General features: G+C 41.9%; 1 protein-coding gene across 2 annotated transcripts; it reads right to left on the bottom strand.

Moving 5' to 3' along the window:
- Nucleotides 1–748: 748 nt before the first annotated feature.
- On the bottom strand, nucleotides 749–13,344 carry LOC110503214 (cyclin-L1). Of its 2 annotated transcripts, none has more exons than XM_036961046.1 (11): nucleotides 12,897–13,344; nucleotides 12,403–12,477; nucleotides 11,926–12,038; nucleotides 9,448–9,571; nucleotides 9,086–9,150; nucleotides 6,893–6,992; nucleotides 6,178–6,282; nucleotides 5,565–5,706; nucleotides 3,004–3,115; nucleotides 2,787–2,873; nucleotides 749–1,783 (listed from the first exon to the last, which is right to left on the bottom strand). In XM_036961046.1, the coding sequence occupies exons 1-11, from the start codon at nucleotides 13,155–13,157 to the stop codon at nucleotides 1,336–1,338; spliced, it is 1,632 nt and encodes a 543-aa protein (XP_036816941.1). In that variant the 5' UTR covers nucleotides 13,158–13,344; the 3' UTR covers nucleotides 749–1,335. The 2 variants fall into 2 exon arrangements, with proteins under 2 accessions (XP_036816941.1, XP_036816943.1); XM_036961048.1 differs by having other exon boundaries at nucleotides 9,448–9,568; nucleotides 12,897–13,340.
- Nucleotides 13,345–13,965: the final 621 nt, after the last annotated feature.

Consider the following 13,965-nt stretch of genomic DNA (forward strand, 5'->3'; position numbering starts at 1 on the left):
TGAAGAAACTTTAAAACAGACATTAACATTGATTGTATTTTTTTGTGTTGAGCATCCAGAAACAGTTGACTTTATTTCAGCATTGTCTACATGTAAAGATTTTTTTTTAGTTTCATAATTGTTAATATACTTGATGACTTTGGTTTTTATGTGGGAGAATGTGCTGCTCGGTTTCCTTAATTATAATAAGGATAAAGAACACATTCTCGCCAAATAATTCAGAATGCGCTAATGGAAACATTTCATAAATTCACTAATAAAAAATAAAAAAAGTATTCTGTTTTCTAGAAGGAATTCGAGCAGTACATTAAGACCATTCTACACTATTCTAATCAGAAAGCTGTTAAAACAATCAAGCCGTGTGTATCTTTTAAGGTCTTTGTATAATCTGTAATGTGTTGTAACCCTCAAGAATATGTTATCATTGTTGGTTTGTATGTTTACTGGTTTTTCTGAAAAAGAAAAAAAAAGATTTGTTTAAAAAAATGGGTGTATGTAGGTCTGTCACTGTTGAAGGGATAAGAGTGGTCATGAACAGGTGTTTGAACACGCCCCATTTTGGCTACTTTCACACCTGTAGCCCAATCAGATTTTACCCACACTAATTGGTATTTCTCAGAGCTGATCCGATTGGTCAAATGACCATTAGTGGACAAAGACAAGACATATGCTGCCTGTGTGAACGCAGCCTATAGCGGACCGCAGCTTTTCATGACCTGTAGCACGGCGTAACAAAATACAAGTCAAATCAATTGTTTCCTTTATTTATTAATTTTTTTAATTGTGTAAAAATCAGACATGAACACATGCAGACTAAAAACCAGTGTAACAAATTCACCACGATCCTAAAAAAAAAAAAGGTTCTGAAATCAAGAGTCTGCAATCCAGCTGTAAAAAAAAGAAATATGGTCTATTTCTAGAGAAGCCCAGTAGGTCCTTTGCATCTGTACAGAACACTGTTTTAGCGAACGCACATTTGACCAACGGAATGAGCCAACACACAGAACCCGGAAGTCACCTTCAGTCCACTGAGCTAAAAAAAAATAAAAAATATTGACGTCTTTCCTGAATGATTCTTTTATTGTTGAATACACATTTATTCCTTCTACCACTGAAGTGTCGCTTTTATAAATCAAAGCATTGTCAGTAAATCAGCAGTTCACCATCTTTACACTGTAAATACGTTCTCTCCAAGTCCATCATTTGACATTTAAACTAAAAATTAAAAATAAAATAAAAGAGGTTTGAATGGAAGGATTGGGGTGGGAAAGCAGAACAAAAATAAAAAAGACAAAAACAGCATTAAGGAGCGGAGGTTCCTCCTCCCGACCCTGGTCAGCGGCGGTGGCGCCCGTGACCCGAGTGTCCCCCGCTGCTGCTATGGCGTTTGCCCTTGTGGGTGCGCTCCCGCTCGTACGACCTGGACCGATCCCTCCTGTCTCCACGGTGATGTCCTCCCCCAGGACCACCTCTCTCGTGCTTGTGCTTCTTGGCCGAGGAGAGGTCCGACGTGCTGCGGTCTGTGTCCCGCTCCCTCCCCCGTTCCCTCTCTCCCTTGCTGGCAGAGCGCGACCTGGACCTCTTCCTCTTGTGAGCCCCTCCTCCGCTGCTGCTATGACGACTCGATGGCTTGGGGTCGATGTTGCCATGGTGGCCGGGCTTTGACTTGAGATGTGGGAGGAGGGGGGAGGGCGGATGTCGTCGGGGTGAGGGGCTGCGGCTGTGAGAGCGACTACGGGAACGAGAACTGTAGGTCCCAGAACGACTGCGTCGGCTGTTGTAACTGCAGAGACAGTAAAGAAAACAGTTCAAACAGTGGGCTTCAGCAGTAACCTGGCCGCAAAGTAGAGCAGTAACCTGGCCGCAAAGTAGAGCAGTAACCTGGCCGCAAAGTAGAGCAGTAACCTGGCCGCAAAGTAGAGCAGTAACCTGGCCGCAAAGTAGAGCAGTAACCTGGCCGCAAAGTAGAGCAGTAACCTGGCCGGTACTGTAGTAACAGTCTGCAAAGTACTATAGTAACAGTCTGTAAAGTACTGTAGTAACAGTCTGTAAAGTACTGTAGTAACAGTCTGCAAAGTACTATAGTAACAGTCTGTAAAGTACTGTAGTAACAGTCTGCAAAGTACAATAGTAACAGTCTGCAAAGTACTGTAGTAACAGTCTGCAAAGTACTGTAGTAACAGTCTGTAAAGTACTGTAGTAACAGTCTGTAAAGTACTGTAGTAACAGTCTGTAAAGTACTGTAGTAACAGTCTGTAAAGTACTGTAGTAACAGTCTGTAAAGTACTGTAGTAACAGTCTGTAAAGTACTGTAGTAACAGTCTGTAAAGTACTGTAGTAACAGTCTGTAAAGTACTGTAGTAACAGTCTGTAAAGTACTGTAGTAACAGTCTGTAAAGTACTGTAGTAACAGTCTGTAAAGTACTGTAGTAACAGTCTGTAAAGTACTGTAGTAACAGTCTGTAAAGTACTGTAGTAACAGTCTGTAAAGTACTGTAGTAACAGTCTGTAAAGTACTGTAGTAACAGTCTGTAAAGTACTGTAGTAACAGTCTGTAAAGTACTGTAGTAACAGTCTGTAAAGTACTGTAGTAACAGTCTGTAAAGTACTGTAGTAACAGTCTGTAAAGTACTATAGTAACAGTCTGTAAAGTACTATAGTAACAGTCTGTAAAGTACTATAGTAACAGTCTGTAAAGTACTGTAGTAACAGTCGGTAAAGTACCAGTTTACTACAGTAATTTACATCCAGTCTACACAGTAATTAATGAAGGAGTGAGGTCTTACTGTCTGCGCGGGGAGCGTGATCGCGAGCGAGTTCTGGAACGAGATCCACTCCCATTGTTCCTTCCTATCTTCACCTCCTTCCTCAACCTGAGAAGAGAGAGGAGAGAAGAGAGAGAAAAGATGCCATTTCCATTAGAGGTGTCTGCTTTGCATAAAAATACAACTTCAACAGGGGAAAAACAATAAGCCCGGTTTATGTTGAAGAATATGTCTTTACCCGTTGTGTGGGCTCTTGGAGCCCTGGGCTCTGCTGTCCGGCTCTTTCTTTACAGGTTTGAGGGCCTGGAGGTTTGGAGATGTATCCTCCACCTTCACTACATTGGGGGAACCTAAGGAACACAGACGCATAACATGTCATTACACCGGTTGGTCCCCGTTTAAGGTAAACTCACAGGGTTTAAATAAACAACTATGGTAAGGTAACCTCACAGGGTTTAAATGAACAACCATGGTAAGGTAACCTCACAGGGTTTAAATGAACAACCATGGTAAGGTAAACTCACAGGGTTTAAATGAACAACCATGGTAAGGTAACCTCACAGGGTTTAAATAAACAAGTATGGTAAGGTAACCTCACAGGGTTTAAATGAACAACCATGGTAAGGTAACCTCACAGGGTTTAAATGAACAACCATGGTAAGGTAACCTCACAGGGTTTAAATGAACAACCATGGTAAGGTAACCTCACAGGGTTTAAATAAACAAGTATGGTAAGGTAACCTCACAGGGTTTAAATAAACAACCATGGTAAGGTAACCTCACAGGGTTTAAATGAACAACCATGGTAAGGTAACCTCACAGGGTTTAAATGAACAACTATGGTAAGGTAACCTCACAGGGTTTAAATAAACAACCATGGTAAGGTACCCTCACAGGGTTTAAATGAACAACCATGGTAAGGTAACCTCACAGGGTTTAAATGAACAACTATGGTAAGGTAACCTCACAGGGTTTAAATAAACAAGTATGGTAAGGTAACCTCACAGGGTTTAAATAAACAAGTATGGTAAGGTAACCTCACAGGGTTTAAATGAACAACCATGGTAAGGTAACCTCACAGGGTTTAAATGAACAAGTATGGTAAGGTAACCTCACAGGGTTTAAATGAACAACCATGGTAAGGTAACCTCACAGGGTTTAAATAAACAACTATGGTAAGGTAACCTCACAGGGTTTAAATAAACAACCATGGTAAGGTAACCTCACAGGGTTTAAATAAACAACTATGGTAAGGTAACCTCACAGGGTTTAAATAAACAAGTATGGTAAGGTAACCTCACAGGGTTTAAATGAACAAGTATGGTAAGGTAACCTCACAGGGTTTAAATGAACAACCATGGTAAGGTAACCTCACAGGGTTTAAATAAACAAGTATGGTAAGGTAACCTCACAGGGTTTAAATAAACAACTATGGTAAGGTAACCTCACAGGGTTTAAATGAACAACTATGGTAAGGTAACCTCACAGGGTTTAAATAAACAACTATGGTAAGGTAAACTCACAGGGTTTAAATGAACAACCATGGTAAGGTAACCTCACAGGGTTTAAATAAACAACTATGGTAAGGTAAACTCACAGGGTTTAAATAAACAAGTATGGTAAGGTAACCTCACAGGGTTTAAATAAACAAGTATGGTAAGGTAACCTCACAGGGTTTAAATAAACAACTATGGTAAGGTAACCTCATAGGGTAAGGTAACCTCACAGGGTTTAAATGAACAACCATGGTAAGGTAACCTCACAGGGTTTAAATAAACAACTATGGTAAGGTAAACTCACAGGGTTTAAATGAACAACCATGGTAAGGTAACCTCACAGGGTTTAAATAAACAACTATGGTAAGGTAACCTCACAGGGTTTAAATAAACAACTATGGTAAGGTAAACTCACAGGGTTTAAATGAACAACCATGGTAAGGTAACCTCACAGGGTTTAAATAAACAACTATGGTAAGGTAAACTCACAGGGTTTAAATAAACAAGTATGGTAAGGTAACCTCACAGGGTTTAAATAAACAACTATGGTAAGGTAACCTCACAGGGTTTAAATGAACAACCATGGTAAGGTAACCTCACAGGGTTTAAATGAACAACCATGGTAAGGTAACCTCACAGGGTTTAAATGAACAACCATGGTAAGGTAACCTCACAGGGTTTAAATGAACAACCATGGTAAGGTAACCTCACAGGGTTTAAATGAACAAGTATGGTAAGGTAACCTCACAGGGTTTAAATGAACAACCATGGTAAGGTAACCTCACAGGGTTTAAATGAACAACCATGGTAAGGTAACCTCACAGGGTTTAAATGAACAACCATGGTAAGGTAAACTCACAGGGTTTAAATGAACAACCATGGTAAGGTAACCTCACAGGGTTTAAATAAACAAGTATGGTAAGGTAACCTCACAGGGTTTAAATGAACAACTATGGTAAGGTAACCTCACAGGGTTTAAATAAACAAGTATGGTAAGGTAACCTCACAGGGTTTAAATGAACAACTATGGTAAGGTAACCTCACAGGGTTTAAATGAACAACTATGGTAAGGTAACCTCACAGGGTTTAAATAAACAAGTATGGTAAGGTAACCTCACAGGGTTTAAATGAACAACCATGGTAAGGTAACCTCACAGGGTTTAAATGAACAACCATGGTAAGGTAACCTCACAGGGTTTAAATGAACAACCATGGTAAGGTAACCTCACAGGGTTTAAATGAACAACCATGGTAAGGTAACCTCACAGGGTTTAAATGAACAACCATGGTAAGGTAAACTCACAGGGTTTGGATCCAGGAGAGAAGCCCCCCAGGTTGGACAGAGCTGGGGTCCCATCGGGGTTCAACCCTTTAGCCTTCAGCTTGGCCTCCTGCAGAGACATCTTCCTCCTCTCCACTTCCTTCTCCAGGTGGTCATAGTCCGGCTGGCCCAGAGAGAGAGACAGTGTAAGGAGGGTTGAGAGGTTAAGGTGAGGTCTCATCATACAGCAGGAGAGACAGTGTAAGGAGGGTTGAGAGGTTAAGTTGTATTGTATCATACAGCAGGAGAGACAGTGTAAGGAGGGTTGAGAGGTTAAGGTGAGGTCTCATCATACAGCAGGAGGATGCATAGAGGAACCAGGCCATGGTTCCAGGGTTGCTAGAAGGTTAGGGGCTGATACTGTACAGACATTTTTATTTATTTGATTATTATTATTTATTTTTACCTTTATTTTACTAGGCATTTACTAGGTTAAAAACAAATTAGTATTTTCAATGATGGCCAAGGTTAACTGCCTGTTCAGGGGCAGAACAACAGATTTGTACCTTGTCAGCTCGGGGATTCGAACTTGCAACCTTCCGGTTACTAGTCCAACGCTCTAACCACTAGGCTACCCTGCAGCCCCAGTATGTACCTTCTTCCTGGTGTACAGTTTGAGGGTGGTGATACAGATATCCTTGATCTCTTCCTCCGTGGCTCCAAACAGCAGATACCAGTGAGGTCTGGATGGGAGAGGCATCTACAGACACACAGAAACACACAGCAACTTAGTTAAGGAGAAGTTTATCTATATTTTCATCAACATTTTTAATTAGTATTTCTGTGAATTGATGTGGCTCTCTGCAATTACTGCATGTTTTGGAACTACTGAACATAACAGGCCAATGTAAAATGTGATTTTTGGATATAAATATGCACTTTATCGAACAAAACATACATGTATTGTGTAACATGAAGTCCTATGAGTGTCATCTGACGAAGATCATCAAAGGTTAGTGATCCATTTTTATCTCTATTTGTGCTTTTTGTGACTCCTCACTTTGGCTGGAAAAATGGCTGTGTTTCTGTGACTTGGACCTGTGACCTAACATAATCATTTTTTTTTTTTTTTTTTTTAATCAGACACTGTGGCTGGATTAACGAGAATGTTATCTTTAAAATGGTGCCCAGTAATTGTATGTTTGAGAAATTTGATTTATGAGATTTGTTGATTTGTATTTGGCGCAATGCAATTTCATTGGCTGTTGGCAAGCGGTTCCGCTAGTGGAAGACTAGAGATTGGAAGAGGTAGGAGAAAGACGGAGAGAAGGTGAGATGAAAAGGAGAAGCCAAATCCAATCCAGCCGTACCTGGAGAGCTCTGGCAGCCAGGTAGATGCAGGCACATGCGATGGTTTCAGCTTGGAATCTCACAAACACGTTGGTCCTAAGGCTGTCATTCATGTAGTTCCTACAAGGACACAAGCAACATACAGATACATAGCACCATCTCCTCCCATAGCCTTGTGTCCCTCCCCCAACAGACCAGATCACAGAAACACTGGTCTGGGCAGTCACCAGCTGGTCCTCAACAGCTAAAGGATGTGCAGGCTTGTTCCACGTTGACCGTGTTACTTCAACCATGTGTTAGTGCAGGGGTGAAACAAAAGCCTGCACAGTGCAGCTCTACAGGACCAGAGTTGGTGACCACTCAAATAAAGACAGTTATACATCTGAAATAATAATAAACACAAACAGTATGGAGACTCTAGTTTAGCTTTGTCTCTCTCTCTCTCTCTCTCTCTCATCCATGTTGGTGTTGGGCTGGACATGCAGCGTCACAGATGAAAGCTTGTACACAGGACAGGACGATTATCCAAGAGCCCACTGGTCTATACCGTCTAAAGACAATACGGCACCAAAAACAAAAAGTACACAAGTCCTATTCAGAGGTGGACATGCGTCCTACCATTCTCAGAGGACATGCCTGTCTAAAAGTATGCATGCAAACAGCAAGGGAATGCAGAGCAGACCGAGGTGACCAGAGACATACAGCAGCCCGTTTACAATATGCAGCCATCGGCCAGATAGGTAATGACTTATCCCTTGGCAGAGAGGAGATGGGACCGCAGATCAAGGATCCGATTGGACAGGTCAGACATGATGCACTCGGCAGTTAAAGAGTCGCTAGGCAACCCTGAACTCCACATCAAAGGGCCAACACAAAGCTGCCATGTGTAGAACAGTGACGCGACGGTTGATGGAAGCCATCAGGGTTCAAGGTGTTTTAAAGTGGGATTCTAATTGTAGCTAGTGGTCTTGAGTTTCAGTGACCCTGATAAGCTATAGCTCAGGCATGGCAACATCTGACAGACAACAGACATTTCAGACGGATGGTTTTGTCGCCTAGCAAGCAGTCAGACAGAAACAGGAAAATGAGGGGGTGACGGAACAGAAGACTGTTGGTGAAATCCTTTCCCACCCTATACAGATCCCACCCCAACGTGTACCCGTCAGGATTCAATGGAAGCTGGGTCTGATATGCAAAACCCAGCTTTACTGATGGAACAAACAAAAAAACTAGCTCTAAAGACATTGAAATCTAAACTTGTCCTCGCTGAATTCCCCATTCTGAGCCAGTCCTGGAGCGTGACCCTTGTGTGTGTGTGTGTGGGGGGTTGTCATATGATTTCAGATCGGACAACATTCAGACAGCCTCAAAATGAAAAGCAGCACACACAAGGGTCCCCCAGAACAGACTCCCCTAGACTGGACGAGGGTTGGAACCTTGGACTATAGATAGCGACTACTGCTAAAAAAAAATTAAAAAAGGCCGGTGGAAATGAATGGGTGACGAGACAGGTCCTTGGTGTCAAAGCCTGAGCAGGATCATCCTGAAAGACATGTCTGGAGATCACGTCAGTTTGTGAGAAAAAAAAAATCAAACAGACAGTTCAACAGCACACTTTAACTACTGCATCAAAAAGGTATACCCAGAAAACGATCCAGTCAACAACAACAAAACTATGCTTACTTCAAATCTAAAGCAAGCAACTAGAAAATAAAATGCTATTGTTGTTAGAGCTATCTATTTGGTTAAAAAAAACAAAATAAAAAAAACAGTTTAACCTTGGAAGCACAATCCCAAAAAACACAAATCCTTCTGGACACCCCCAAGAGAAAACAAGACCATGTTGGCAGTTGGGAAAGGCCCGCCCCCTTCAGTGGATCTCGGGCAGAGAGCTCTCACTGGATTGGCTGTCTCCGAGAAGGGCAGCCAGCCAATGGGGGGAGCTTCCTGGGGTCATGTGGTTGGAGGAGCAGAGTTCAGAGGTTCTTTATGAGACTTACCAGCATGGACTACCCTTTAATCAAAGAGTAGAGAGAAAGGACAAAGTTAAACTGAGTTCCTTGGGCACCTGAATCAGACTATAAATAGCCAGGTAAAGGACAAGAGGATAACAAACAGGTCTCAATAATGAATCCATCAGAGAAAAGGGGTTACAGAGGGGTGGAATCAGACGTAGGGCACCGGGTTAGTTCAGGTACAGGCCATGTACTTACCAGGCGGTCTGGACCAGAGTCTGGTTCTTCTCACATTCCAGGACTTGCAGGTACATGACAATGATCTGGAAGAAGACCAATTGACATTATGCAATAACCAACGCGGTTTCACAACCCCTAGACCGAAGAATGCAAACCACCAGCCTTGTACTGAGAATTCGCCAATGTTCTGGAACATCATAACTACAGCGGTGTCATGTGAGTCACAGAAACCGTCACAGCCTTAACTGAACAGCAGTGTTAGTGGAGTGTGATAGGTTGGGCCTAAAGCTAATGCTGAGAGGTAAATGTGGCTGTCTGTTGAGTCAGAATAACACCGGTTGCAATGCATGAGAGTTGTGAGAGGTGTAACTGGGTCTCACCTTGTGCGGATGCTTGACGTGTACGCAGAAGCCCAGCTCCTTCAGGATTCTCCGTTCAGCTTTGATCACTTGGTTTTTGGTATTAATGTAGTTCTGATCAAGAATCAATGAACTTGCACTCCTGCTTTATAAAAAAGAATGAAAATAACCGAAAATGTTTCCCCCCCCCCAATCAAAAACAGACTAAAAGACAGCACCCTTCTGCTTTGTTTGACTGGTTCTCTTTTCCCCTTGGACCAACTTAAAGCAACAGGCCCAAATTGAGTGTTTTTTTTTTTTAGGGGTTTAGTTGGCTCCTGTGATTTCAGTGGAAGCTTTTGAGTCACACGGTGCAATGTCTGCCCGAAGTCACCACACATCACAGCTTTGACAGAAATATCAACAAACCCTAAACATGACCGAACCTGGGCGGAACTAGACTAGCCAATCAGTTCCTCACCTCGTATTGTTGTATTAGGAATAGAAACGGGACGCAAAAAATATATATTCTCAACTTTAGGGTGACGACAAATACGGTGTAAAAGAAAATAATCAATTGACTGACTTCCGTCATACAGTCACCCCATAAGGAAGCATTTACAAGCCAAACATACACTTCACCACATTATGGAAAGAAAATCCTTAAGGTATGGGCCTACACTACGATTACCTACAAAACATGCACTTTAAAAAAAAACGAATTGTAAGAAAATGGATCCACGAGACTAGAAATGTGAGTGGTGGCCAAAACCCCTTTCCATTTACAGAACAAAACCTCAGGTTTTTAAAAGACGACAAACATACTAAACTTTGGACATCACTGTCTAGACTCATACATGTACTGGGTGTAAAAAAATATATATATGTTGATGTACACTTTATTTAACTAGGAGAGTCACATTGAGATAGACGTGGTTTTCATCTGAACCCCAACGGCATTAACTTCCAAGAAGCGCGGAAAGGACCCTAGAATCTCTCTTAACCCAGATAAAAACCTGGAACTAATGCAGCACAGATCTCATCCCATTCAGTCCTGGTAGCTCCCAGTTAACACACAGAACATTAAGGACGCCAGAGCAGAAGTTATGTAAGTGTCCTGGCATTCCAATCTGGTACTCTGACATGATAATGGCAACAACGTGACTCTTTAGCTATCTGGTACTCTGATATGACATGGTAATAACATGACTCTGTAGATAATACCTCTGGGCGCCAGATCTCAGTCAGAACTAAATACATTTTCTAACTGAACATTTACTAGACCGCAAACATGACCCGTTACAATTAAAACGTGTATTTCATGGCACAAAAACAAGTTTGGATTTACTAATTTCCTGACTTCAGTGGAGTCTAGACAGGATGACAAAAACATGTGACATGGAAAATGTGTACAGCTTCAGTTCGTGTTTCTAAGTTACTACACAAGCTGAAATCAGTCAGGTGGAATAGCTACATCTACTTCAGACTGACTTAAATTTAGCATACCATGGTCAATTTCAAGAGAAAACTATTTCATCCAAATAAAATCTAAAATAAATAAATAAATAAAAACAAGCACCTGAAGAACTCAGTTTATGTCCAGTCACAGGTGGCGATGTAGAGAAAAACAACTCCACCAACCCAGCTCTTAAACATATTCTCGCCCTTCAATATTAAATCTAGATAGTGAACATATGCATATCAACAATTCAGCAAATATTCTAAGAGGAAAGAAAAAGGTGATATTTCTGTGAAAGCCACGAATGCCATTTGGTGAATGAGGGAGGTTGCTCTGTAGTACATACTGTATGTAGTGTTTGAGCTACATTACCACAGGATCCGCAAACACCCAAAGCTTAGACTGAGTCAAAGGAGTCCCCAAGGCTCCCAGCCTAGGACCTGCGGCCAACCTGTCCTCCCCGATCCCAGTGCACCGCAGTGACTCACACCACGGGCGTCTCCCAGGGGAGGGGGGGTGACACCTCGCTCATGGTTGTCATGCCGACTGCTTCATCTCTACGTACCATTCCACATCACCCAGGCTTTGGTAAATGTAGCTGGTCGCTGTTAGTTGGTTGCAAGGGAAAAGAGAACCCAAGTTAATACCACAGCCTCAGAATTGGAACTGAACAGATTATTCTGGTCAAAGAAAGACACTCGTCTAGCACAGTGTTGTCTTCTGGTGCCAAATTGGTTTTGTCTTGGCAAAGCAACACTTTAGGTTAGACGTGTTAATGCATCACCTTTCACTGAACTACTTGTCTATGTAGGTAGCTGTGAATATATTGCTGTAACTACCATTGATCAGAGATGAGGAAACTGAAACGTTTTAGAGTATGGTTTAGAGTACATGGATCAACAGAAGGTCACTGTCACATGAATACATCAGATCAACATCATGCAAGATACTGAAAACATAGTTACTAATTCATGTAATGCCAGATGAATACATTTGCCCTCTCACCAATGGTTGCCGTACATTTAACAGAAATGAAGGAAAGTTTCTATATGGATGCTTACCTTTTGCCTCTATGACTCTGTTTTAAATGGTGAAAAACATTGATGACGTCTCTGAATCGTCTTGGTGCTTCCTCGATCTTGGACGCCAAGTTGACACAGGCCATAGCAACAATCTGGGGGACACGAATAGAATAACAGAACTTTAGCGTATGACGCTAGATGTGGTTAGCTATCAAAACATTAACATTACTCTGGGGCCTTGCAATGATAAACACTTTATATAAAAAGTGGTAAGCTATATCAAATCAAATGTTAGATAGCTACAATCAGTTAGGAATGGTTTCAACCTTAAAACCGGGCCTATGTGGGTTATGTGACAAACCAACTACTCTAACTTACAGTAAATGACAATATGGCCGCCAATTTAAACGTTCCCTCTCCGCACACCACCAGTGAGTCAAAGATCGTTCCGTCTGTGAGTGTCGTAGCTAAACTAACTGTTGTGTTGCTAAACAGCTGAAAGAGACACTGACTTACCTCAAAACTGTGTTTGACAAACGATTTAGAGTAGAAAAAACGATGAAAAAGAACTTGACCCGTAGCCATTGCCACCTGTAATGTAAAGAACAAAATTACATTAGACGGAAGTATCGTTTATCGTGGAATTGAAAGCAGACATCCGCCATTTTGTCCTGGTCATCCCACAGCCCCGGATGTAATCGCTCTACACGTATAAATTAAACTACTTCATTATATAAGTAACATTAGTAAAACACAGATAATTGCGCTAAATAACACATCTGATTCAATAAATTTACCCGTCACTGACCAAGTTAGCCTACTAGATTACACTAATCAATAAATTAGCTAGCTGTGAGTTAGGCCTTGGCTTGGGTATTTCCCTTCCGTGGCCTCATTTTGACGGGTTATATCAACAAAGAGGTGAGTTCTAAAACAATGGCAACTATAGTAACCTAGTTATGTTTTTCAGATGTTGACGGTAATGGATTGACATTTTTTTTAGTGTTTACCTGTGGCAATCGTAGAAGAATACCAGCCGATTGAATTAGCTCACAACCCAGGATACGGAGGTCGGTCTCCGTGTGCAGGTCGAGGCCATCGAGCATAGACGGGGTTGGCTGAAGCCTTTCCTCCGGTATGAGAGAGTTGCTGATAGTGAGGTAAACTTCAGAGTAAACTCTGTCGCCTATAAGGATCCCATCGTTGTTCGTGGACGTGTTGGGAACGGCGGAGATTGGAACAGCGGCCATGTTCGCCACAAATGAAAGCATTGAACGACACAACAACGCAGAGAGCCTGGACAGCTTCACCGACCGAGAAAGGAGAGATGATCAAATCGATGACGTCAGCGCGCTGTTGAACTACGTACACAATACGTACACGGAACTTTGTGACAGGAATGAAATAGTTCCAATGAATCATACATTTGGCTGAAGTGCCTTACGGCATTTTTGTTACAATAGGCTATATAATATTAGTCATATCATTTTGCATACAATTTGGTCTGTAGTCCCATGGGAATGGATGATGGAAAGGAGCAAGCAAGTCACTTTTGGTAACTGTCTGGAATTGTCAATGACGATAATTCTGGGAACTCTTTTTTTTTAAAATGCAGCGTTTGAACATATCCATCCGCCCGTCTTACTGCGACAATGTATACTGAACAAAAATATAAAGGCAAGAGTGAGTGATCTCGTCAGGGTATGGATAATTGCCATGGATAAAAATGCAATTGTGTTCGTTGTCCGAAGCATATGCCTGCCTTATCCATGGCCCCACTACCATTACGGGGCACTATTTTCATCAGTAAACCGCTTACCCACACCACGCCATAAACGTGGTCTTTGGTTGTGAGGCCAGTTGGATGTACTGCCAAATTCTCTAAAATGACGTTGGAGGCAGCTTGTGGTATAGAAATAAACATTAAATTCTCTGGTGGACATTCCTGCAATCAGCATGCCAATTGCACACTCCCTCAAAACTTGAGACATCTATGGCATTGTGTTGTGTGACAAAACTGCACATTTTAGAGTGGCCTTTTATTGTCCCCGGCACAACAAGGTGGACCTGTTTAATGAT

The sequence above is a fragment of the Oncorhynchus mykiss genome, chromosome 24 (genome assembly GCF_013265735.2).
Source record: "Oncorhynchus mykiss isolate Arlee chromosome 24, USDA_OmykA_1.1, whole genome shotgun sequence".
Taxonomy (NCBI): Eukaryota; Metazoa; Chordata; class Actinopteri; order Salmoniformes; family Salmonidae; genus Oncorhynchus; species Oncorhynchus mykiss.

Coding starts and splice junctions, on each gene's coding strand:
- LOC110503214 (XM_036961046.1), bottom strand. CDS start 13,157: ATGCTTTCATTTGTGGCGAACATGGCCGCTGTTCCAATCTCCGCCGTT. Junction 9,572..11,925: donor CAGAGTCATAGAGGCAAAAG/GTAAGCATCCAT, acceptor TTTTTTATAAAG/CAGGAGTGCAAGTTCATTGA. Junction 5,707..6,177: donor AACTGTACACCAGGAAGAAG/GTACATACTGGG, acceptor TCTCTGGGCCAG/CCGGACTATGACCACCTGGA.